Source organism: Gorilla gorilla, chromosome 11 (genome assembly GCF_029281585.2).
Source record: "Gorilla gorilla gorilla isolate KB3781 chromosome 11, NHGRI_mGorGor1-v2.1_pri, whole genome shotgun sequence".
In the NCBI taxonomy this organism is placed as follows: domain Eukaryota; kingdom Metazoa; phylum Chordata; class Mammalia; order Primates; family Hominidae; genus Gorilla; species Gorilla gorilla.
Window position 1 is genome coordinate 32000814 of NC_073235.2, and position 26009 is coordinate 32026822.

Sequence of the window (26009 nt, forward strand, 5' to 3'; positions counted from 1 at the left end):
AAGAGAATAACAACAGGAAACTGCCAGAAATACCCAGTCATGGGCAAAGGAGCCTGTCCACCTACCACTTGATGCACAAGAACCCGTGTCCTTACTTGAGAGTACATGTGTGTTCACAAGCATGTGGAGCCCAAGGGCCTGTGCAGCTGTCCATGTGGGGATGGGTATCAGGCTTCTGATTGGGGTGCACAAGTGGTGTGGGAGTCTCTTTTTTTTTTAAATTTTATTATTATTATACTTTAAGTTTTAGGGTACATGTGCACAACGTGCAGATTTGTTACATATATATACATGTGCCATGTTGGTGTGCTGCACCCATTAACTCGTCATTTAGCATTAGGTATATCTCCTAATGCTATCCCTCCCTCCTCCCCCCTCCTCTTATTTCTTTTATCGTCCTCATTGTTGTTCACCAAATCTCGGTTTTACCTGTGAGAGCCTGGGCAATCAATTTAAGTTGTTTTAGTTAGGCTTTTACTGCAAAGCAGTCATTTGTATTTTCTCAAGGATCTTAGGAAAAGCATGAATTAGAGCAGAGCCTACCCAGATATAGAGAGAACTAGATGGCTGTGGGTTCTGGAACTGGCTACGCTCTTTGACTGTCTCTTGGTTTTGTGTTCAGCTCTTCCTCATGATTTTCATCTTTCTGTATCCTTTCAGCTTTTGCCCCAGATAGTAACCCCTTCATTATCTCAGTACTTGCATGTCTGAAATTCCAGAAAGAAAATATGATTCAGCTAAAAAATATCTCTGCTTGGCAGGACCTTTAATGTTAGGTGCTGGCCAGCCAGTTGATTTCTGGTGTCCCTATGTCCAGTATGTGCCTCAGCCTGCCAAGTAGCTGGGATTACAGCCACCACCACACCCAGCTAATTTTTGGTAATTTTTAGCAGAGACGGGGTTTCACCATGTTGGCCAGAATGGTCTTGAACTCCTGACCTCAGGTGATCCGCTCACCTCAGCCTCCCAAAGTGCTCGGATTATAGGCCTGAGCCACAGTGCCCAGCCCACCTGAGGCTTCTTTTTCCTTCCCAAGCCGCATCACCATCCTGGTGGGACTCTCCTGTGAGGACAGCCAAGGCCTGAACTACCTGCGGTGGGGAGCACCTCAGGGTTTGCCCAGGCAACCAGCCAGCCCTGGTCCAAGGCATCCTGGAGCGAGTTGTGGATGGCCCCGTGCCCCACCAGACAGTGCGCCTGGAGGACCTGGACGAGAGCGGGGAGCCCCAGGCTGGGGAGCCAGTGCTGCCTGGCATCCTCCGGCCACCCTACCTGGCTGAGGGGCTGGGCCTGGGCCTGCCGGTGACAGCCATCCCTGTCCTTCCTGCTGAGGGGGCAGGCTGTCAAAGATTATGTGAAAGCAGCTGAAGAAACAGTCACAGCCCATAAGGCAATGCTCCCTGGCCTTCGTTTCCCCAGTGATAACGACACTGCCAGAATATCCCCCTCAGTGCAGTGGCCAAAGTCAGAAAGTGGGATCAGCCAGGCATGGTGGCTCCCAGCATTTTGGGAGGCCAAAGCGGGTGGATCACTTGAGGTCAGGAGGTCGAGACCAGCCTGGAACATGGCAAAACCCCATCTCTACTAAAAATACAAAATAGTAGGGCGTGGGGGCGCACGTCTGTAATCTCAGCCACTCAAGAAGCTGAGGCGTGGGATTACGGCTGCCAGAAAAAATGTTCTTGCCCAAGCCAGAGTGCAGTGGCGCGATCTCGGGTCACTGCAACCTCCACCTGCCAGGTTCAATAGATTCTCCTGTCTCAGCCTCCCAAGTAACTGAGATTACAGGCATGTGCCACCACGCCTGGCTAATTTTTTGTATTTTTAGTAGAAATGGGGTTTCACCACGTTAGCCAGGTGAATCCCAAAGTCCTGGGATTACAGGCAAGAGCCACCACACCCAGCCGATATTTTGAATTTTTAAGGTTCATCAGCTTGGTCATTTGTGTGATCCAAAGTTGTAGGCGTTTTAAAAACATTAAAAATGTTTTCATCTTTTATTTCTTCTATAATTTTAGACACATATTCATTTTTATTTCTTCTGCAGTTTTAGCTACATATCCCTAAGGTCATACAGCTAGTAAAAGCTAGGATTCAAGCCCAGGTCTTCTCATTGTGTTGCTTCTCCAGTACTGCACTACCTCTCCAAGATGCTTTTGATGGTATCTACAGGATTGCTAAGACCATATATGGGAAAGAGCTTTGTAAACTGTGAGGCTTTTTTATGTAAAGCAGAACATGATGTGAGATTAAGAAAAGTAAATACTAAAGGAGAAAAGGATGATAAACCCATTTATATAGTCTGTCAATTTAACTTTTTAATTTTTTTTTTTTTTTTTTTTTTTTTTTGAGACAGAGTCTCGTTCTGTCACCAGGCTGGAGTGCAGTGGCACAATCTCAGCTCACTGCAACCTCTGCCTCCCGGGTTCAAGTGATTCTCCTGCCTCAGCCTCCCAAGTAGCTGGGACTACAGGCACGTGCCACCACTTCCAGCTATTTCTTTGTATTTTTAGTAGAGGCAGGGTTTCACCGTGTTAGCCAGGATGGTCTCGATCTCCTGACCTCGTGATCCACCCACCTCAGCTTCCCAAAGTGCTGTGATTATAGGCGTGAGCCACCCACGCCCGGCCAAGTTTAAATGTTTATTTTAATGTTTGTGCAATAACGTCCAGTTTTACCAAGCAGAATGATCTGCATAAGAGCTTTTATGCAGAACTCACTGTTCTTCAGTTAGAGCTTATTACTCTAATAGTGAAATCAAATCCATCTTCAGTTGCTACATGGCTTTGTTAAACAGTTAAACTTGAGTTGGAGATGCTCTGTCGTAGGGAGGAATATATATATATATATATATTTTTTTCTGGTATGTTTCTCCTTTTGTATATTTAAAATTTTTAATCTATACTCTTATTTTTGTGACATAAAAATCTAGCTAGTTTTCTCCAAAAATGAATTATGAACAATCCATCTTTTTTAAATAATACAAAACATCACCATTATCAAGTGCTAAATTCTTACATATATTTGGGTATTTCTAAATTTCCTATTCTGTTCTATTCATTGATGTCTTTTCAGCTGTTGGTAAACAATTTGTGGAAATAAATAACACATTCACATTTTGATATCTGGAAAAGCAAGCCTTTTCCATTCTGTTACAAAAAATTAATTTATCACAATAATAAAAGACAGCATGTGTAATTTAAAAATGCTAAAACTTTGCTATTTTTATTTGGCTTATGTAAAAGTGATAAATAGAAAAAGCTCACATCTTTTTTTTTTTTTTTTTTTTTTTTTGTGACGGAATCTCGCTCTGTCTCCCAGGCTGGAGTGCAGTGGCGCTATCTTGGCTCACTGCAAGCTCCGCCTCCCGGGTTCACGCCATTCTCCTGCCTCAGCCTCCTGAGTAGCTGGGACTACAGGTGCCTGCCACCGTGCCCGGCTAATTTTTTTTATAATTTTTAGTAGAGACAGGGTTTCACCGTGTTAGCCAGGATGGTCTCAATCTCCTGACCTCATGATCCGCCCGCCTCCCAAAGTGCTGGGATTACAGGCATGAGCCACCGCGCCCGGCCAAAAAGCTCACATCTTAAGAAAATTCAATCTTCCTATTCAAGCACAGGAACCATCTTCCCATTTCAGTTTCCTTCTAAGGTTCCTCAGTAAAGAACGTATTTACATAGGGTACATTGATATAAAATCCATACTGGATTTTATTTGAAGAATATTTAGCCCTGAAGTTGATGTGTTATGGGGCTTCATTCTTAGTTCTCAATATACACTTTTCCATAATGTATAGAACATTGTTTTAAAATCTGTAGATTAAAAATAATCTGCTGCATTGACTTAATTAATTTTGCAAGTTAAATCACTTTAAAACAGTCTATTAGTGTTCTACGAGGGAAATTATAATTTGATTGGAAATCAGCTAAAGTTTTTTTTTTGTGTTGCTGTTCATAAAGGGGCCTGTGCCCTGATCTCTCTGAGGTTTCCACATCCAGGGTGGTGTGAGGCCTGTGGAGGCGAGAAAGCCAGGTCCCCCTCCTCCCCCACTAGGAGGGTATGTCCCCATCATCCCCTCACGTCCCACCTCCTCCATGCCCAGGCCTGGTTACCTCTTTTGCTTGTCCTTCTTGTTCACGTCAGTGTCCCTGAGCATGACGATCGGATCCTTTCTGGGGACTTTACCCCACCAGGCAGCTCTGTGGAGCTTGTCCAGATCTTCTCGACGGACGTGGTATCTCGGCTCCACGAAGGCGCTGTCATCGTAGTCTCCCCAAGCGCCCACGTTGCTCTTGCCGCTCCCCCTGCAGCAGGGGAAGCAGTGGCAGCACCACTTGCCCATCTTGCTCCTGAGCGTCTTCATAGCGGAGTCGTCGTGGTCTCCAGAAGCGCCCACGTTGCTCTTGCTGCTCCCCCTGCAGCAGGGGAAGCAGTGGCAGCACCACTTGCCCATCTTGCTCCTGAGTGTCTTCATAGCGGAGTCATCGTGGTCTCCAGAAGTGCCCACGTTGCTCTTGCTGCTCCCCCTGCAGCAGGGGAAGCAGTGGCAGCACCACTTGCCCATCTTGCTCCTGAGACCAAATGGCTTCTTCACAGAAGAGGCAGCCGGCATTGAATCAACCTCAGCTACCATCTGCTTTTAACAGCCTGGGGAGGCCGGTAGTAGAGAGCAGATCACGTCTACCAACCAGTTTCACCAAGTAGCAGGTAACTCCGGGTTTCCAATCTGTTTGAAGAGAAAAGTCAATCCCAGCCAAATCCTGCCAACCCCAGCAGGTAAGCCCAACCCACCCCACCCAGGGAAAATCCACACCCACCCCCGGAGAAAGCCCACGCCCACCTGAGGAAGGGCCAACCCCCCCCCCCCCGCCAAGAAAACACCCAGCCCACCCAAGGGAATGCCAAACCCAGCAGAGAAAAGGTCAAGCCTAGCAAGGGAACGCGAGAGAGGAAACGCCAATCCAAGGAGGAAACGTCAATCCAAGGAGGAGCACCAGGCCAAGCGACCAACACCAAGCCAAGCAAAGAACGCAAAGCCAAGCCAAGCCGTTACAGGCCAGCCAAGCCGTTACGCACGTGCGGTGTGCGCGTGCAAGCCGTTACAGGCCAGCCAAACCGTTATGCGCGTGTGGCGTGCGCGTGCAAGCCATTACAAGCCAGCCAAGCCACTGCCGCGTGCGCATGCGGCGTGTGCATCTCAGGTGGCGTCAGTGCATGTGGCACAGACAGTGGCCAATGCGTACAACCCACGTGTTTAAGTCTTGGCGCCACGAATGTCACCGACAGCCTTATGTTCCTGGCAAACTTCGTGAGAGTCAGCCATTGAGAAGCCTCTGGTGAAAAAAAAGCCTCTTGAAGCAGGACTGGGGCTAAGCGGCTGGAACTTGAGGATGCTGACAGCCTCCTCTGAAGAAAGCCCCCAGGACACTCCTGGCGGTGCTGTTGTGCGTGGCAGCGTCTGCAGCTCGGAGCTGGGGCTGGCGGAGCTGGCTGCAAATGGCCTCAAAATCCCGGAGCAAAAGATGCCCACTGAACCCAGCGCCTGCCTGAGGTGCCTTTGACACCTGGTCTTCTTTGCTCTGCACCCAGAACACGAGGCCATCAGCGAGGGGGCATTTGGGGCCACAGGATCGCGGCCAGCTCCTGCCCCGGTGCCCCCTGCCCGGTGTCCAAGCCAGGGCCAACAGCTATAGGGCTTCTGGCCTGGGGGGCTCTGCTCCACTGGCATGCAATAGGGTCAAGGTGCAGACCGCTGTGTCCACGCCGGCAAGAGGGGGCTTGGAGGAGCAGTCACAGGACGGTACTTTCCCCTCCTGTGGATGACTCCTTCCTGCCCTTTCCTCTCTCTGCTAAAGCCTCCAACGTTTTCTGTCCCATCCATATGCTCCACTTATGCCCCTGCTTTTGCTTTGATTTTCTCATTAAAATAAATCTGCAGGCTGGCTGGGTGCAGTGGCTCATGCCTGTTAATCCCAGCACTTTGGGAGGCCGAGGCAGGTGGATCACCTGAGGTCGGGAGTTCGAGACCAGCCTGACCAACATGGAGAAACCTTGTCTCTACTAAAAATACAAAATTAGCCAGGCGTGGTGGTGCACGCCTGTAATCCCAGCTACTTGGGAGGCTGAGGCAGGAGAATCGCTTGATCCCGAGAGGCGGAGGTTGCGGTGAGCCAAGATACTGCCATTGCACTCCAGCCTGGGCAACAAAAGCAAAAGTCCATCTCATAAATAAATAAATAAATAAATAAATAAATAAATAAATAAATAAATAAAATAAATCTGCAGGCTGCCCCCTCACGGCAACGTGTCTTCCCTGCATTACTGCAGAAGGATGGCCACACCCCTGCCCTGGCGGACTAGACCTCTTAAGGACACCTCTGCCTTCCACCTCACTCCTGAATCACCCACATCTTCCTCTCTAGTCAGTTATACAAACGTGCTTTTTCCTGGCCCATCTTTAAAACATCCTCTTCATGCTTCGCTCTCCAGCTGCATCCCATTTCTCTGTTCCCCTGTAGAGCAAAATGGCTCCAAAGCGTGGTCTCGTCTTACCTTGAACACCCCTCCTCCCTCTCGCTATCTGAGCTACTCCAGTTCAGTTCTCCACCTCTGCACTACCCTGAACCTGCTCCTGCCGGCAGCAATGGCCTATGGAGAAGTGCAGCCCCCAGCTGTAAGACAGGGGGCCTCCCTCCCTGCTGCTCCTCAGCACCCCCTGCACGTGGCTTCCTGGACCACTCTTCTCCCGCTCCAAGGCCCCTCCTCCGCGCAAATTTCGGGACTCCTGGCTGCCCAAGTCCGCTCTTCTGTTTTCTGTCCACACCTGCTCCCTGGGGTTGCATTTATTCCCGCAGCTCCAAATGCCACCTGCCTGCTCATTGCGCCCCGCCCAGGCCTCTCCCTCGCTAGGAGCGTCTCCTCCGTTTTTCCACTTGATGCTCATAGACACCACCTCTCGCCCTTCCTTCACAATCAGCTCCAGACAAAACTGTCTCCGTTTCAGTTAATGGCTCCTCAGGACGGAAAACCCCGAGTCCTCCCCGTGTGCTCTTTCTCTCACACCCAGATCCAACCCAGCATTAATCCCTGCGACTCTTGCACGCTTCCAGCCTCCACCGCCCTGACCTAGGCTCCGGGTCCTCGCAGCCGCCTCCACCCTGCGCCCTGCGGTTCATGCTCCACACAGGCTCAAAAGTCAGATCGCGCCTCTCTGGCTCCACCAGAGAGCAGGCCTGCGAGGCCTACAGCAGGGGCCAGCTCTCCCTGCTCCTTCCTGGGCCCAGCGCACTCTTTGCAGGCATCCTGGCTCCCTCAGCAAAGGAGGTCTTGCCAGAGTGTCACTTTCTCTGTGAAACACTCCTAATGTCCCTTTATGCCCTCATTTTTTTACTCTCCATAGCATTTTTCTTCCTCTAATATACTATTTACTTATATTGTTTATTTTCTTTCTTCTCCTACCAGAATGTACTGGCCATAAAGGCAGAACTCTTTTTCCTGCTTTGTTTACCTTTGTATCCCTGGTAGCACAGACGCATTTAATATTTAATTGTTGAGAGAATGAATGAATATGCTCCCCCTATTTACCTATCACTCTGCTGCCCTGCAACGGGCCCTCAGCTTCCTGCTAACAAAGATTCTCTGCTTGGCCAAAGGGTAGTCCAGCTCCTGAACCTCCTCCTACGTCCATCTGTGCACATCCTGGTAAAATCCAGTTTCACCAAGAACCTTGGTAAGTCAGTTTAGGAAGAAGCCCCTACCCTCAATACCTCATCGCCCTCCATATCTGATGAGGCTCCTCATCCTCCATCGTCCCCAAGGTGAAGTCTGACCACCATGGCCTGTCGTCAGCAAGAATCCTATTGGGCCAGATTAGCCAGAGTCCTTTAACTCTGAATCACCTTTTAGTCATTTTCCACCCACTGCCCCCAACCCTGCTCCTTGGTTATCAGCTCCCCCTTGCCCATGCTCTATTTGAGTTGAACCTGATCTATCTCGATCCACCTAGACCTACCTCAATGGTCTGGAATAAAGTCCACCTGCCATGCTAGTAACGTTGAGTAATTTTTCTTTAACACTGCTCATGCTGACCTTATACCTGCTGACCTCAGCCCCTCTCTCCACCACTCTGTGTCCTCCACCCAGTTTTGCTGGCTCTTCCAAGCAGACAATGTCCTCCCTGCTTTCTGTTTCCAGAGTCTTTCCTCCACATCTCTTCTTGGACGCTAATGATTGATGTGTTCATCTCCCCTCCCTTCCACACTAAGCTCAGCCCCACAGCCTCTTGTCTAAGACTAGCTGAAGTAGTGCTTGAAGAAACCAGCTCTGAGAGGTTAAACGGTCTGCCAAAACCAGTGAGGTCCCTACCTCTGTACATTCACACCTGCCACCTCTGGAAAGAGACCTGGCACTGCACCCTGCTGAGGCTGCCCAGCTACCCTGAGCCCTTGCCCAATGCCACCAACAGTGAATCTGCATCAGAGACACTGGACTGAACCCTAGCCTTTGGCGATTTGCTAAGTTAGAGAAATCACGTGTTTAGCATTGAACCCAAGCAGCACCTGTCTTAGTCTGTTATATGCTGCTTATAGCAGAAAACGTGAAACTGGGTAATTGATAAAGAAAAGAAATTTTCATTTCTCTCCCAAGGTCGAGGGAGCACATCTGGTGAGGAACTTCTTGCTGGTGAGGACTCTGCAGAGTCCCAAGGCAGTGTAGGACAGTCCATGGCAAGGAGGTGGAGCATGCTGATGCACCTCTTCTTCTTCCTTTAAAGCCTTCAGTCCCATTGATATCATAACGCACTAATCCATTAACTCATGGTGGATGAGTCCATTCGTGAGAATGAAGCCCTCAGGACCCAATCACCACTTAAAGAACCCAACTTCTCACACTGCCACTCTGGGGATTCAGTTTCAGCAGGAGTTTCAGACAGGACAAACACTGCTATCATAGCCACCCCTCTTCTCATGCCACCCAGGCTGGGACCCCAGCCTACCCTGCAACTTAGCCACAGGGCACAAGCCCCAAGGCCTCCTACCCCCTGCCACATTCAGGAGTCCCACCCAGTCTTCTTGAAAGGCTCCCACTCTTCCTTCTTCTTTCCAGCCAGAATGGCCGTAAATCACACACCCCTCCTTCCTGTTCAAATCAGGTACCCCTCCTTCCATCTCCCAGCATGTGACCTCTATCACACCTCACACCAGAGCTGGCAGAGGGAAGGTGCTTTCTTCTTAACTTAGTGAGCCAGGGCCTGAGTAGGCTCTCAGGAGTGCTGGCGACTGAATTAGGAGGGTGGGAGCGTGCAGCAATGTCAACAGAGGTGCACCTGCTGGAGAGATTTCAGGAAATCCCTAAGCAGCTATTGTTCATAAACAGTTGTGTGACAACAGTTATTTGCAGCTCAAACACAAAGTCAACAATTAATAAACTATGTGGCATGAGGGGATTGTTGTCTTTGTGAAAATAGGAAGCTTATTTTTTCATTTGTACATATTCATGGGGTACATGTGCAATTTTGTTACATGCATGGATTGCATAGTGGCCAAGTTGGGGCTTTTAGGATATCCGTCACCAGAATAATGTACATTGCACCCATTAACCAATTTCTCCTCCTCCTCCTCCCTGCCACCCCTTCACCCTTTGTCTCCATTGTCTCTCATCTTACTTTCAGCATACATATTTTTTAGCTCCCAATTATGAGTGAGCACATGCAATGTTTGTCTTTCTATGCCTGGCTTATTTCACTTAAGAACTTAAGATAATGGCTTCCATTTCTATCCAGGTTGCTGCAAAAGACATGATTTCATTCTTTTTATGGCTGAATAGTTTACCATTGTGTATATATGGCACATTATCTTTATCCGTTTATCCAATGATGGACACCTTGGTCGATTCCTTATCTTTGCGATTGTGAAGCTTTGACTTATTAATGAAGTGGCTTGAAATTCACCCAGGAAATTGCTGAGGCCTTATCAGAACTGAGTCCTTTGCTGGGTCTGCAGTCATTTGGATCAAGCATGACCTTATTCCCAGCAGGGTGGGCATTCAGAACTGCAGAGCTCTACTCCACACAGCCCCTCTGGGTCCCTTATTGGACCTGGGCCTGAAGAAAAGAAAATCTGTGTCTGCATTTTATGTAGAAGTATGGTTATTACTGGTTTGTTTTGTTGTTGTTGTTTGTTTTTTGTTTGTTTGTTTGTTTTGACAGAGTTTTGCTCTTGTCGCCCAGGCTGGAGTGCAATGGCATGATCTCGGCTCACTGCAACCTCTGCCTCCCGGGTTCCAGCGATTCTCCTGCCTCAGCCTCCTGAGTAGGAGGGATTACAGGCATGTGCCACCACACCCGGCTAATTTTGTATTTTTAGTAGAAACAGGGTTTCACCATGTTGGCCAGGCTGGTCTCCAACTCCTGACCTCAAGTGATCTGCCTGCCTTGGCCTCCCATAGTGCTGGGATTACAGGTGTGAGCCACTGCACTTGGCCCGATTATTACTTTTTATCTTAAAACCTTGAAATTATCCCTCAAAAAAGGCTGTTCATTTTATTAAGTTTTTTTGGTTTGGTTTTTTTTTTTTTTTTTTTTTTTTTTGAGACAGAGTCTCTCTCTGTTGCCCAGGCTGGAGTGCAGTGGCGCGATCTCGGCTCACTGCAAGCTCTGCCTCCTGGGTTCACGCCATTCTCCCACCTCAGCCTCCCAAGTAGCTGGGACTACAAGCACCTGCCACCACGCCCAGCTAATTTTTTGTATTGTTAGTAGACACAGGGTTTCACCATGTTAGCCAAGATGGTCTCGATCTCCTGACCTCATGATCCGCCTGCCTCGGGCTCCCAAAGTGCTGGGGTTACAGGTGTGAGCCACCACGCCTGGCCCATTTTATTAACTCTTAAATTGAGCTCAGTTCTCTATGTGAACTCAGTTGTCAATCATTAAAACTGGTAGGTTGGCTGTTTCAAGGCAAAATCTACTTCTTACTCCAAACTGGTTTCCTTTTCAAATTTAAACAGGGAGGAAGCCCCAGCCCAACTGGCTGGATCCCAGAGCTGCAGGTGACAACCCCCATGCACCCTCTGAGTCTCACTGTGAAATCCAGAACATTGGTGTGCAGTCTGGAGGGACTAGTGTTAAGCTCTTTATATATCAAGTGCTATCTATGAACAAATGAGGTTGATTCACAGAGTTTCAGCAGCAGGGCATCATCCCCCAATAAAATACTAACTTTAAAGTTAATTCTTATTGTAGATCCATATAGAAGTGCTTCATATGGAAAATTACCTTTTAAGGGGCCCAAAAGACATGTGGCTATACCAAGAACAAAATGCAGGTTAGCAAAGCCCTGCATCAATGTTTATAATTAAGTGGTTCTTATTATATTGAGGCAAAATCCAGACTTTTGCTTCATCAAATTTTAGAATAAATCAGCTTTAACAAGTAGAATTAAATGAGATATAATCTAGTAAGAAGTTAGAAATTGAGAACAAAATCCAATAAAAAGGAAGATTGAGATACGAACTGAGGGGTTCATGGTGCTTACCGCTTGGGATTCTGAGACAAAAACGCATCTCATCCCCAAATGGAATTTAGGCTGGATGGTCCAGGGTTCTGGAGCACTGTTGTTAATTCAGTTCCATCTAATACAGATTTGTGGGAACACAGCCTCATTTTTCAGACATCCTAAATATGAAAATATTCAGGAAGAAGAAGATGTCATGATGTATGTAATTTACTTTAAAATTCTTCACTAAAAACAAAATAGCAAATATGGCAAAACGAGTTTAATCTATGGGTGTGGCTAAGTCTCTGACAGGGCCCCAAAGAGTCCTTCCTGGTCTTCATGCCAATGTGCAACCTCCACCCTTAGAGTGGCCCTGGACTCACCTCTAACAGACAGCAGGTCACAAAAGGCGGGGACTCCCACTCTCTCACCCTCTCCCCCCTACCCTAGGGGAGGCCATATGTGCTGGTGCAGGGGAGAGGCCACCAGGCTGGAAGTGGAGGGTGTAGGGGCTGGGTGGAGGAAAGGGCAGGAAAGACCCTTCCAAGCCCAAATGCTTCTGGTCAAAGCACTCAGGCACTGCAGGGTCCTGGCTGTTTCCTGAATGCCACCCAGTTGAAAGGGAAGCTCCTGAGGGAGGGTGCTTCTCTGTGTCCCAGTCCTCAGGGCTCTGCAGCGGCACTGGCACTGCCATGGGAAGATAAAACGGTCTTGATGCCTGACCCAGCTCTGAGCCCAGTGCTGAGGACAGGCTGATTCCCCTCCTGAGCCTGCACTCCCAGGAGGGCCCCTGCACGCCAGGCCTGTCCTTCAGCACGTGACTGCCTGCCTCCCTGAAAGATCCAATCTCTCTCTTTTTTTTTTTTTTTTTTTTTTTTTTTTTTTTTTGAGACAGAGTCTCACTCTGTCACCCAGGCTGGAGTACAGTGGCACAATCTCAGCTCACTGCAACCTCCACCTCCCAGATTCATGTGATTCATTGTTTTTGTTTGTTTGTTTGTTTCTTGAGACAGAGTCTCACTCTGTTACCCAGGCTGGAGTGCAGTGGCGCAATCTCAGCTCACTGCAACCCCGCCTCCCGGGTTCAAGTAATTCTCCTGCCTCAGCCTCCCAAGTAGCTGGGACTACAGGCGCCCACCACCATGTCTGGCTAATTTTTGTACTTTTTTTTTAGTAGAGACAGGGTTTCACCATGTTAGCCAAAATGGTCTCCATCTCCTGACTTCGTGATCCACCCGCCTCGGCCTCCCAAAGTGTTGGGATTACTGGTGTGAGCCACCGTGCCTGGCCCCCATCTCTCTCTTAAAGTGCATTATTTTCAGCTTCCATTTTTACTTCAGGGAACTTTTGCTTTCTGCACCATGTTTTGTTCAAGTACATCTTTTCTGGCAGGTATTTTGTATGATTTAGAGACTAAAAGCATTGCTAATTATGCTAAATAAAAATTGGTATAATTAATAAAGGTCCTTATCTGAGCATAGCATCATCTGGAAAATGAAGTTTGGTCCTGGAGCCCGACTGCTTGCGGAGGTGATGTTCTGTCCAGCATGGTCACTGCCTGGAGGCCAAAATGAGCATCTCAGACTGTGCTGGATTTTCTGAAGGGTCACACAACAGTTCAGATTCACCATTTGGTTTAAAGAAACATCAGCCGGACTCACGCCATTGCCTTTGAGGACTGTCTACAGGGTCCCCCCGTGAATGAAAATGTCTGTGTAAGGACCCTGCGTAAAAGATGCTCTCTGTAATTCTAGAAAGCCACCAGTACAAATGCACTCTAAATGCAGCAAAAATTACTAAATTACATAACACATAACAATCGTGGAAAAACAAAAACCTGGTGTATCTGTCAGCTCGGGCTGCCCTAACCAAATGCCGCAGGCTGGGAGGCCTAACCCACAGAAACATTTCCTCTCACAGTTCTGGAGGCTGGAAGTCTGAAATCAAGGCGTCACCAGATTTGGGTTCCCCGGAGTCCTCCTTTATCGGTATGTGGATAGCTACCTTCTCACTGTGCTCTTCCAAAAGGTAGAAAAACCAAATATGCATCAACAGATGACAAACAGACAAAATGCAGTGGATGGGTGTTCGTGAAATATTATTCAGTCACAAAAGGAGTGAAGCTCTGATGTGTGCTACAGCACAGATGGACCTAAGACATTATGCTACGTGGCATAGGCCGGACGCAAAAGGAAAATACTGCATGATTCCCCTCACATGCAATCTCTAGATGAGGAAAATGTGTGGAGACAGAAAGCAGCCCCACCCAAGAAGCCAGGAGGGTGGAGAAAGGTGTTTCTCACTCCCCACAGGTGCCAGGGGGCAGCCCACTTGGACAGCCATCGCTTTAAAGTCCTCCTCAGAGAATTCCTTCACACCTAATTTGTTGCAGAGCATTTTCCTTCATGATGGATGTTCTGAGAACATTGACGGGGCCTCCAGTCCTGGCACGGGGTTCCGGTCCCACACACTCTATGAGCCAGAACATTCCTCTGGAGTTTTGACGGGTGGGTCGGCTCCAGCCTTATCTGTTTACAGCTGATAAGGAGAAAAGAGGCCCTTTCCTGGCAGGGACCCACCTCCTCCCTTCCAGTGCTCCCAGGCAACCCTTCCAGCTGGGCCTCTTGATGGCAAACAGGGCAGCACCTCTGCAGTAAAATGCAAAACGCTTTTATAAGACTTTTGAGTCAATGTGGCAACCTGGGACTGCTTTGTGTGGAGAGCAAGTGACAGTTTGGCGAAAACAGGTCATCAGAAGCTTTATTGCCTGGCCATCAGCCCTTCTCCTCAGAGCCGACTGCAGAGCTTAAGCAAACAGCTTATTAATTAAGCACATCGCACTGCTGTTTCTTGCTTCTCAGTTCTGTCTTGCTGGCAAGACATTTTTTTTTCCTAGTTTCCACTTATAAAGTGCAGATTTTCAAAATCTTACTCTACATATGAAATGTCAAGATGTATTGGAGTTTTTAAAACTTCAAGAAAAAAGTTAGGGAGGAAAAAAATGAGATAAAATTGGCAAAGGCTAATACTTAATTGTTGAACCTGGGTTTATTGGCTCATTCTACCAGCCTTTGTGTATGTTTGGAAATGTCCACTAAGGTAAAATTTAATAAATAAACTGTGGGGGAAAGTTAGATTTTAGAGGCTGCTTTTAAAGCTTTACTATTGTCAAGAGAAGTTTGGTTTCAACATCACTCTGTAAAATGAACAGTTTTAAAACTTATTTATATAAAATATACAATCATCTAGCTTATATACATCTTCATTTTAGTATACAAACAATTTAGCTCATGCAAAAGATTCTATTAACTTAAAGTCATAAAATGTACTTATTTTTACATATAATTAAATGATGCAATTAACCAGTAGTAACCACTGAGTTTAAAAGTGTATTTTTCGGCCGGGCGAAGTGGCTCATGCCTGTAATCCCAGCACTTTGGGAGGCGGAGGCGGGTGGATCACGAGGTCAGGAGATGAGGACCATCCTGGCTAACACGGTGAAACCCCGTCTCTACTAAAAATACAAAAAAATTAGCCAGGCATGGTGGTGGGCGCTTGTAGTCCCAGCTACTCGGGAGGCTGAGGCAGGAGAATGGTGTGAACCCGGAAGGCAGAGGTTGCAGTGAGCTGAGATTGCACCACTGCACTCCAGCCTGGGCCACAGAGCTAGACTCCGTCTCAAAAAAATAAAGTGTGTTTTTCACCGGGCACGGTGGGTTTGTGCCTGTAATCCCAGCACTTTGGGAGGCAGAGGCAGGAGGATCGCTTAAGGCCAGAAGTTAGAGGACAGCCTGGGAAACATAGCAAGATCCCTATCTCTACAAAATAAAAAAAAAAAATTAGCTGGGCATAGGGGCGCGAGCCTGTAGTCCTAGCCACTCAGAGGCTGGGGTAGGAGGATCACTTGAGCCCAGAAGTTCGAGGATGTGGTGAGCTATGATCGCCCACTGCACTCCAGCCTGGCTGACAGAGTGACACTTTGCCCCTAAGAAACAAAATTAACAAGGTGTTTGTCTCATGACTGCACTTACAGATGCTTGATGAAGTCCTGGGGCACCTTCCTCCATGTGCTCTGCCCACTCGGGTCTGCTGGCCTTGACCTGGTCCTTGCAGCCCACAGGACCCATTGCTGGGAGGCCCCCCAGGGTAGCCCAGTCCTCCAATTTCCTATTGCTTTATTTAACAGCCTCTTTAATAAACCTCACACGTAAAGATGTAAGAAATTAAATCACCATTAAAGACTATTTCAGCCTTGGAGGAAGAATACTGTTTTTAGAAATGAGTTTTTATATTAAAATCACAGAACAATTTGCAACACTGGGTTGCAAAGTGTCTTCTTTAGTGCTGATAAAAGGGGCTCAGTCCCTATTCTGGTAGTTAGAAAAGCAGATTTAGAAGGTGCTAGAAAATACCCCAAATCACTCTCTCCTTGGGTTCCGTTTGGATTCAGCAGGCTCCTCTGGCGATGGGCGGGCGCCGCAGTTGCGCCTGTGCTCCCAAGGGCTCGCCTTAAATACCTGTGGGTATCTCCTCATCATATCGGTGCCATTCATGTTTCTCAGAGATCTAACTGCCAGAGGACTTAAACTCTCTAAGCCTCCCTTTCTCTCTTTTCACATGGGGGATAATAATAGCACCTACCCTAGAGGGTCCTATAGTAAATGGGGGCAGTGCCCCTCCCCCACTTGCTGGGCACAGAGAAGAGGCTCCATCTGCAGAGTGAGGGGGCCTCTCTTAAAGCAGGGGTGACGTGCTTTCCCTTATCCTCGTGTTCCCCACTCAGGGTGGCTGGGACCCCAGGCTGTTGCCTGTGCCCCACACAGGAGCTCCCTCTCCCACAGGGCCCCTCACCATCTCCCAGTACAAGTAGTATGCAGTAGAAAATCTCCACCTTCCTGTGAAAGCTTTTTGTTCATGTTGGGATTTTTTTTTTTTTTTTTTTCCAGTGAGAAAATGGCTCGTCACCTTGGATACCAATGTTTTACATCAGGGATTGGTCACTCCTGCTGCTGTCAGCACTGTAAACACTGCTGGAGGGAGTCAGCCCAAGTCCCCACCCCCCAGCCAGGTCTCATAGAGGGAATTGTTCTTCAGGCTCAGAGGGGCCTGCCTGTCACTGCGCCCCTGACCCTAGCTCAGGGACTGCAGAACTCAAGATACCATCCCGTTTCTCCTGGCTGAGGAGGGGAAGGGAACATCCACATCTTCTGTACTCGTCCATTCTGTGTCCCCGGGGCCTGGAGTAAAGACACCTTCAAATGCAGAGACTCTTCAGATTCAGCTTTCCTGGAAACTGATCTTCAATGCACTAAGAGAAGGAGACTCTCAAACCAAAAATGACCTGGAGGCACCATGTCAGGTAAGGACAGAGGTCATGAGATCTTAGAGCCAATAAGGGGTCTTAAGAGCCTCAGGATAAATCGTAGTGCATGAGCCACTGTTCATTAAAGGAGATGTACACTTTCTGTCTCAAAATCTTTCTAAGCCATAGCAAAATTAACAAAAACCTACAAGTTACAAAATGATTGCCTTATTCATTATAATTATTTTACATAATTTTATATTTATATATAATGATGGCATTGTATTTTTATGTGTATGTGAATTTCTGCTTATACTTCTAAAGATACTTCCAACTTCAGTGATTTTCTTTAAATATTCTAGGCTTCTGTTTACGGTCAGTTTGGCATTACAGATCATTAATTTGGGAAACAGTAAGAAACATTTTATTCATAATTTCAGTTTTAATTGCATAAAGTATTTTGTTTCTCAATCATTTTCAGTCTCACATTTTCAATATTTTTTAAAGGCTATCAAAGAGAGAAACATAACGGCGGTAGAAAGGAAGTCATCAAGGTTGCCACTCAGAAGCACCAACAGTCACCGCTCAACTGGACCTCCAGTCATTTCGGAGAGGTGACTGGGAGCGCCGAGGGCTGGGGGCCGGAGGAGCCGCTCCCCTACTCCTGGGCTTTCGGAGAGGGTAAGTTGCGGCGCTGCCCACAAAATCCGGGGCGTCATCTCAGTCTGCGGACTCAGAGTTTAGGACCTGAGAATATGTAGGATAAATTCAGGATAAAATCCAAGGAGAGCATTTTGTTATCTTCAAATGATGATGCACTTATAAAGCTATAAAGCTAGAGACAGTTCCTAGTGAGGTGTTAAAAAGTTTTACTCTTTCATTGGTAAAACGTTGTATTTGCTCTTCAATGGTTATTTTGCTGCAGATCTAGAGAACTGTGATTTAAATGTGTTGAAAATAAATATCCCAAGCCAAGATAACAGCGGACTCTTGCTTGGCTTCTCCCAGACACCGCGTCCCCAGGAGGCCCCTCGCCGGTGGGTTTGGCGTCATCACACCCGTGGGTGGTCCCGCCCAGGAGGCCTGTGCTTAATCACTGTCAGGTGAAGCCACAGCCAGAGGTTAACATGTGAAAGGAAGGGAGAGAGCAAGCCCGGCTTGCAGGCCGCACCCCTGATAGTTTGTTTCACATCCCTAACAAGCAGGGTTTACCTGAGCAAACACACTTGGCTGGAGGCTGATTTTACTGCCTCCCCTGGGCGGCCACGTTCGGCCCCGTCCCTGCGGGGAGGGCCACGGGCCGCGGGGGGCGCGGGGCTGACGCCCGGGTGACCCCGCAGGTGCGTCCGCGAGGCCGCGCTGCTGCAGGAACGGCGGTACCTGCGTGCTGGGCAGCTTCTGCGTGTGCCCGGCCCACTTCACCGGCCGCTACTGCGAGCATGACCAGAGGCGCAGGTGGGCACAGGGGTGCGCGGGGTGGGGCGGGGGTGGGCGCCGGACGAGGGACCTGCGGGTCTGGGGGCGCGGGAGTGGGCGTCAGGAGAGGGGCGCGCGGGTGCGGGGGCGCGGGAGTGGGCGCCGGGCGATGGGCGCGCGGGTTGGGGGGCGCGGGAGTGGGCGCCAGGTGAGGGACGCACGGGTCTTGGGGAGCGCGGGAGTTGGCGCCGGGGGAGAGATGCGCGGGTGGGGGAGCGGCGCAGGAGTGGGCGCCGGGCGAGGAGCGCGCGGGCCACCGCATTGATGCAGGTCCCCGTCTTCTCAGTGAATGCGGCGCCCTGGAGCACGGAGCCTGGACCCTCCGCGCCTGCCACCTCTGCAGGTGCATCTTCGGGGCCCTGCACTGCCTCCCCCTCCAGACGCCTGACCGCTGTGGTAAGAGGCCCTGTGATTCGGTCCCCAGCTCACCCCCGCACGCGGTTGCGCCTTCATTGCGGCTCACCCTCCATACCGATCCACAGTGCATCTTCCAGTGCCAGGCCACATAGCATTTAGCAAAGTAGATCGATTCATCATTGAAGAAAGTCGCATTCATTGGGAATCATATAGTGAATTAAATTTTGTTTTGAAGTTCTCATATCCAGATTGCTGAGTTTAAAAATGATTTCCAAACAGTGTCCTCACATGTCCGTTTCAGTGAGCGGAATTTCAGGAGATGACCAGCTGGTAATCGGAGAGGAAGCTGGGAGACAAGTTAGCTGCGTAAATCTCAGGTGGTTTCCCTGCACTAGGCCAGCACCATCTGCTCAGCTGTGGGACCAGCAGGGACACAGGCAGGCGCCGCATTTCCCTCTGGAATCCTGTGCCTTCTCTCCTCCTCTTTCGTGAGCACTGGCTGGGGCTAGCAATGGAGGGCACAGCTAGTGAAGGCCCAGCCTCTCGGCCCCAGCCCGAGCTCTGCCGTCTCCCAGGCCTGGGTGGTCTGGTGGTGCAGTGTCCAGAGGCACACCTGATGAAGCCAAGGCCCCTGACCCACTCTCCTGCCCCCTCCCTCCACTTCAGTCAGCCCTGGGCACCTCCATCTGTCAAAGGGCACAGCCCCGCAACCCCACTTCCCACCTGTCGCTCTCAGGCCGTCCTGCTAGGGCTGCATGGAGGGCAGCACCAGTGGCCCAAAGATCTTCAACCCGGCTCCCCCAGCCTCCCTCTTGCTCTTGGAGGCCCACAATGGAGGAGTACACAATGCATGTTAGCTCTCCTTCACCTTCCTGTCCTCTCTTCTCTCCCTGGTAGGACCAGCAGTCAAGGGACACTCTTAATAGAGGCACAGCCCCCAACCCCACTTCCCACTCTGCTCCCTTCTCCTCAGCTAGCTCTGCATGGTGCCAGCAGGGAAGAGCACTCCCACCCCCGCCGTGCAGACCACATTTTCCCAAAGCACCCCCTCTTCTATGTGTGCTCCTTTTTGCTGGGCCTCTGCCTCCTGAAGTCACCAGCTGCTCCTCTATGCCCCAGAGACAAGAGGACACAGATTTCATGGACAGGCATCAGAATCACAGGAGGTGCTTGTGTGGTCCTCACAGATGAAGTCAGTTCCCACCTGCCATTAGGCCGCCCCAGCAGGAATGTGGGGAAGGGACTAGCTGTGATGACTTCCAGGATATCTGGTCATGATTTTACATTCTTGGAAACATCCAGTGCTGGGACTGCTATTTGCCAAGGACAATGATAATGGCTCTGAAAATGTGGCCTCTGTTCATCAAAGCCAGACAAAATAGTGCAGTCATCCTTCAGAGTCATCTGTCAGGTGCAGAGAGGGCAGTAACACCTTTGTGTTCTTTTACCCATTCATCCTGCTTCAAGGCAAGTTACAGTGATGCTGGTGATGGCTATGCTGATGGTGGTTATGATGACTTGAAGTTTGACAACAGTGATGATAGATGGAACATCCTCCATGGCAGGTGCCATTGCAATAGGGAAAGCTCTTCTGGGTGTTACAGCATGAGAGGAGCCCTCAGTGTATTTCAGGCACTTTATATGCCCATTATCCCATTTAACTCTTATGAAAGCCAATGAAGTAGGTACACCTTTTACATTTGGGGAAGCTGAGACACAGAGAGATCAACTCCTACAGATAGTAAACAGGGTCTGATTCTTTACCTTATGCCATTCTTGTAGTCTTTTTTTTTTTTTTTTTTTTTTTTTTGAGATGGAGTCTCACTCTGTAGCCCGAGCTGGAGTGCAGTGGCACAGTCTTGGCTCACTGCAAGCTCCACCTCCAGGGTTCATGCCATTCTCCTGCCTCAGCTTCCTGAGTAGCTGGGACTACAGGCGCCTGCCACCACGCCCAGCTAATTTTTTTTATTTTTTATTTTTAGTAGAGACGGGGTTTAACCATCTTAGCCAGGATGGTCTTGATCTCCTGACCTTGTGATCCGCCCACCTCGGCCTCCCAAAGTGCTGGGATTACAGGCGTGAGCCACCGTGCCCGGCCCATTCTTGTACTCTTTCTATAAGAGTAATTATCAATATGACTGGGTACAGTGGCTCATGCCTATAATTCCAGCATTCTAGGAGGCTTAGGTGGGAAGATTGCTTGAGGCCAGGAGTTCGAGAACAGCCTGGGCAATATAGCAAGACCTGTCTCTACAAAAAATTAGCCAGGTGTGGTGATGAGCACCTCTGGTCCCAACTACTTGGGAGGCTGAGAGGCAGAAGGATCACTTGAGCCTAGGAGTGTGAGGTTACAGTGAGCTATGATTGCACCACTGCACTCCAACATGGGTGACAGAGCGAGACCCTGTCTCTTAAAAAGAAAAGAATAAATATGAAACAAATGAAGATATTTTTTATAGTGTTGTATAGAATATAGAAAATTTGGTCATGTTCCAAAGCCAACAGCACAGTAATAGATAAGTAAATGTTTTAAATCCTTTAATGGGAGATTATGATGGTTTTGAAGAGTATGTGGAAGATAGAATATGTTGCTACAAAAGCATGGCTGCTGCAGGGACTCTCTGTCTGGGGATCTCCAAGAGCCCTCCTTGCTCTGACTGATGCTCTGCGGGTCCAAGAATGAAAAGCTTCCATGTAGCAGGGACTTTTGCGCAGTTCTGAGCTAGCCAGGATCTCCTTGTTAGTCTAAGGGGGTGGTTCTTTCTACGGTGGCCCTAAAGCATCAAGTATCAGTTTTCACAAGCATCAAGAGACAATTTACTACTCTAAAATTCAGAGTCTGTGGAATGACACAGTGATGTAGCCAACTCAGGTGTCTTCAGAGATGGGCAGGTAACACGGAAGTGAGATGGGGCCAGGTGAAGACTCACCTCACTGCTGCAAACTCATTTTTTAAAATGCCATTCTGGCAAAAACCCACCAACCAACCAACAAGCAAACAAACATCCGTGAGCCAGACCCAGTCTACAGACCTCTGGGATGCCATTGGAATGGCTCTCGCAGGTCCTGGCACCAGCTGACTCTGAGCCTGTAAGCATGCACCTTGTGTCCAGCCCTCCTGTTTCCTTCCCTCAGGGGAAGGCCAGCAGGGACCCAGTACTGCTGACCGCTTTCTCACCTGAATAGCTTCACATGCTGTGAGCGCCTGTCTTAGCATCAGCTTCTCTGGAGCCTCGTCTGAGCCTAGATGTTAGCATTCCTGTTTGGAGATTCTGGCACCCCTGGAACAATCCTCTCTCCCAAGGTGGGGTGCTATGGGGAGGTGGCACCCAAGCCTGGAGTGAGCCTGACCTGGCCAATGCTACCACAGCCTACCTGTGGACAGGTGTAGAGTGGTTCTTGCTGCAGGTGTTCATCTGCATCATTCCTTGTTAATTTCCAGTTTCATGCTCATGCCAGGTTCCCAAGTCCAGACGACATCTCCTGGAGGTATAGTAGAGGGCAGGGCAGGCCTGGTCAGGGGGCAGGGAGGTGGCTGGCCTTTGCTCAGTGGCCCCGGGGAGAGGATCCCTGTAGTTGGGCATGCTCTTCAACCAGCCTGACCCCACTCCAAGCCAGGCCTGGACTCGCTTGTGAGAATGTTCTAGTGGTGCTGGTTGCCATGCCTGCAAGGTTGTCCGCTTCACATGGCAATCACCACCCAGGGCATTAGTCAAGACCCTGCCCAGCCCCACCACTCCAGAGATTCCCATTCCGCTGTTCTGGGCTGGGGTCCCAGCTACACAGAGACCAAGGCTCAGGGACCCTCAGGGTTCAGCATGAATGAAGCCTGCTGTGAGGGGTGGGGAGGGGACACAGGGACTAGGCGTTCAGGCATGGCCTCCTATGACCAGCGGTGTGGGCGAGGGGGCCGGCAGGTGAGTCCCATGGGGCGCGGCGCCACTCACAGGGCTAGGCCTCCTCAGAACAGCAGCCAGACTTTGGATGGCTGCACCCTCCTGCTCTATCAGCTGTCCCTCGTCAAAGAAATATTTCGAGCACTCATTTGGGGAAAAGTGGAACCTTTGTTGCAGCAGATGGAAGCGAGCTGATTTATACTATAGCACTGTTTTAAATCGGGTCTATGTGCCCCATCGCTCAATGACCTGGAGCGGGACTCCCTGAAAGGTCACAGGCCAAATGAAAAAGACGGAAGGGCTGTTCTTCGTTCCCCTTTAAACACAGTACTGTAATTCTCCTTCAGCTCTCCGAGTTCTACAAACATTTAGAGGCTTCCCTCTGTGCAGCCGCCGGGACTGGCCTCCGAACACCTCACCCTGCAGCGCGTCCCAGGGACAGAGCCTAGTGAGGGCGCAGGAGAAAAGGGCCTGCAGAAGGCAGGGAGCAGGCGTTTCTATTGCACTCTCTCAAACCGAGCCGGAACACTTTATTTCATACATCTCCGGTTTGTCTGTTTTTCCAGACCCGAAAGACTTCCTGGCCTCCCACGCTCACGGGCCGAGCGCCGGGGGCGCGCCCAGCCTGCTACTCTTGCTGCCCTGCGCACTCCTGCACCGCCTCCTGCGCCCGGATGCACCAGCGCACCCTCGGTCCCTCGTCCCTTCCGTCCTCCAGCGGGAGCGGCGCCCCTGCGGAAGGCCGGGACTTGGGCATCGCCTTTAATTTTCTATGTTGTAAATAATAGATGTGTTTAGTTTACCGTAAGCTGAAGCACTGGGTGAATATTTTTATTGGGTAATATTTTCATGAAAGCGCCTTAGGCTCCAGATCCTTGGGAGAGGGACATGTGTGTCCCCAGCACCACTGTGACCGGTAGGTAGAGACAGCAGAACAACAGCGAGAAGGAGCCAAAGCTGGAGCCAGAAAGCCTGGCACCGCCACCTTCCCCTGACAGTTAGCACCTTCCTTTCACAACATCTCCCTTAAGGGGGAAGCGTCTGCTGTGGAACCTACCGCAAGGCAACGCAGGCAGAGTTCAGCCTGAAGAGCCCCAGGCCAGCCTCCTCCGTCTCCCAAGCACTGCTTCTCAGGTCGCTTCCCAATCTGAGGAGGCTGTCGTGTCCACAACCAGTCCAGGGGGATGCGCGCCACTAGCTGAGGATGCCAGGCCCGGCGACACCACACAGGCTTGGCCATGCGGAATGTGCCCTCAAGAGCACACACTTCGGGTAGAGGGCACTTGCATTGAGCTCTTCAGCTTTTTAAATCCACTGTAGTTCATGAGCCTGTGTGACACGATTACTTTCACATTTTATATTGTCAATTAGTTTATTGGCATTTTCAATCTTTTCAACTATTGGCTATGAAAATATGAATTTAACGTAACATTCAAATGAGTATTAAAGAAAAATAAAGTAGAACTTCATTAGAGAGCTGGCTTGGAGTTCATTGGTTCATGAGAAAAATAATTATTCAAGTATTGAGACATAAATATTTCTAGGCATTAATATTTTTTGAGACCCGGCGCGGGGGCTCACGCCTGTAATCTCAGCACTTTGGGAGGCCGAGGTGGGCGGATCACGAGGTCAGGAGATCAAGACCATCCTGGCTAACACGGTGAAACCCCGTCTCTACTAAAAATACAAAAAAAAAAAAAATTAGCTGGGCGTGGTGGCGGGCACCTGTAGTCCTGGCTACTTGGGAGGCTGAGGCAGGAGAATGGTGTGAACGAACCCGGGAAGCGCAGCTCGCAATGAGCTGAGATTGTGCCACTGCACTCCAGCCTGGGTGACAGAGCGAGACTCCGTCTCAAAATATATATATATATTTATACCAAAGTTGTCTCAAGGTAGTTTCAAGTGTGTTCTGAGCAGTACCTTTTATTTCAGTTTATTGTAGGAATAAACAAGTGATGAACTTTGCAAATTAGCCTAACAGCTTGATGAATATGTATATGCTATTCATAAAATTTGTGTTTACAAAATGCCTATTTTTTACAACACTGGCAGGCAAAAAAGACACTGCCTTATTTTCAGTAGGTGCGCTTAGGAAATGGAACTTGAGAGGTCACAGTTGTGGTTAAAAGGAAAACAGAATTGTTCAATATTAGTATGAATAGGGTATAAATACGTTTTAATTAGAAAATTAGAAATCAGGCTCTATGGATTTCTCTACTAGAATACTAGAATGGATCCTTCTAGTGGAATGATTCTTGATTATAAGCAAGAAAGCCAAAGTTACCATTTATCTGTCTACTAACTAACTGAGAAGCCCTTAAGTACCTAGCTCTGAAAAGATGAGGAGAATTTGAAGATAAAAGGCATTTTCTTTTGGCAGCCCAGGCGTCCAGGGAGACAGTTAAAAAGGAGAACCTTCTCAGGAGAGAAAAGAGCAATGCTGGGCTCATGGCTGTAAGCTTCACATAAATGTGTCCCAGATCTTATCTGTCCCCCGCAGTTGAGGAGAAGAGATAGAGAAATCCCCCTAGGCCACTATCTGCCAGCACCCCTTGCTGGGAAGAGCCTGTTCACACCTCTGGGTTTGCTCACCCGGATGGAGGGAGGGCATCTCCCTTCCCAGAGCAGTCCCCAGCTGTGTCCATTCTGCAGTGTTTATAGAAGCTGCCCTTTCCTTGCCAGCTTAGCCCTGGCTCAGTCATCCCCCACACATCCTAGAAGAGCAAAATCTGTCCTCACATCCCCTCTCCGAGGGAGCCACTCACCAGCGACACTGGGAGGAGACGCAGGGGATGCATAAGGACTTGTACCAGCACAGGGCTGGTATGTTCAGCCCATTCCTATGTCGGGGTTTAACTTCAGAGCCCCAGCGAATGCCTGCCGGCTGAGGGGCACTCTTGTTCCTTTCAGCCACATCACAATTTCCCCACTCTAGCCTAGAACCAAATCGACTCTTCTGGCTGTGAGCGTTCAAAAGCAGTCTCTGGATATTTTCCCAGTTTCCGTTGTCTGCAAAGCCACTCTGGCACATACAGCCATACATCACACCACAAAAGTTTCTGGGAGTGACTTTTCCACGGAATTCAGTTTTGAGTATTCAAAATTAAGTTTGATAAGCTTTCCATGCACAGGCACTTATCTCACTTGGACTGTCTTTTATAGGGAAAGGAAAACAAGGGGCTGTGTCTCCCATGGTTACAGCTGCTTGACTCACGTTGATCTGGCCAGCACTTGGACCCCTTCAGAACTCCAGCACAGTACTAAGGAAGTTTGTGGCCACAGAGCTAGCTGGATCCCCAGGAGCTGAGTGCTGCCAAGTGAGTGGGGCCCTAGGCTGGGAAATGTCTGCAGTACTCCCACGGGGAAGGATGTGCTGCTCGGTGTGTAAGAACTAGCGCTCCAGAAACAAAACAGGTGCATCAGTATGCTGATATCACTTGTTTTTTGTTTTTGTTTTTTTAGTTTTTATTTTTTGAGATGGAATCA

At 49.1% G+C, this 26009-nt stretch overlaps 2 protein-coding genes across 8 annotated transcripts in view; one reads left to right on the top strand and one right to left on the bottom strand.

Moving 5' to 3' along the window:
* The window catches only part of LOC101137661 (cryptic, EGF-CFC family member 1B), a 50857-nt gene extending 26860 nt beyond the window's left edge, over positions 1-23997 (top strand). For 3 of the 7 annotated variants that reach the window (XM_055380742.2, XM_055380743.1, XM_063694754.1), the window contains 6 exons: positions 16439-16851; positions 17157-17206; positions 17302-17475; positions 18135-18249; positions 18557-18666; positions 23090-23997. In XM_055380742.2, coding sequence (XP_055236717.1) covers positions 16829-16851; positions 17157-17206; positions 17302-17475; positions 18135-18249; positions 18557-18666; positions 23090-23289 — 672 coding nt within the window. In that variant the 5' untranslated portion in view covers positions 16439-16828 and the 3' untranslated portion in view covers positions 23290-23997. Of the gene's footprint in view, positions 1-4464; positions 4777-16438; positions 16852-17156; positions 17207-17301; positions 17476-18134; positions 18250-18556; positions 18667-23089 lie in introns of those variants that run through there. The other 4 variants (XM_004032550.5, XM_063694755.1, XM_063694757.1 and 1 more) reach the window with 4 other exon arrangements.
* On the bottom strand, positions 4109-4633 carry LOC129532087 (POTE ankyrin domain family member G-like). The gene has a single exon (XM_055380208.1). It carries the CDS (start codon positions 4631-4633, stop codon positions 4109-4111), a length of 525 nt encoding a protein of 174 aa, XP_055236183.1.
* Positions 23998-26009: the final 2012 nt, after the last annotated feature.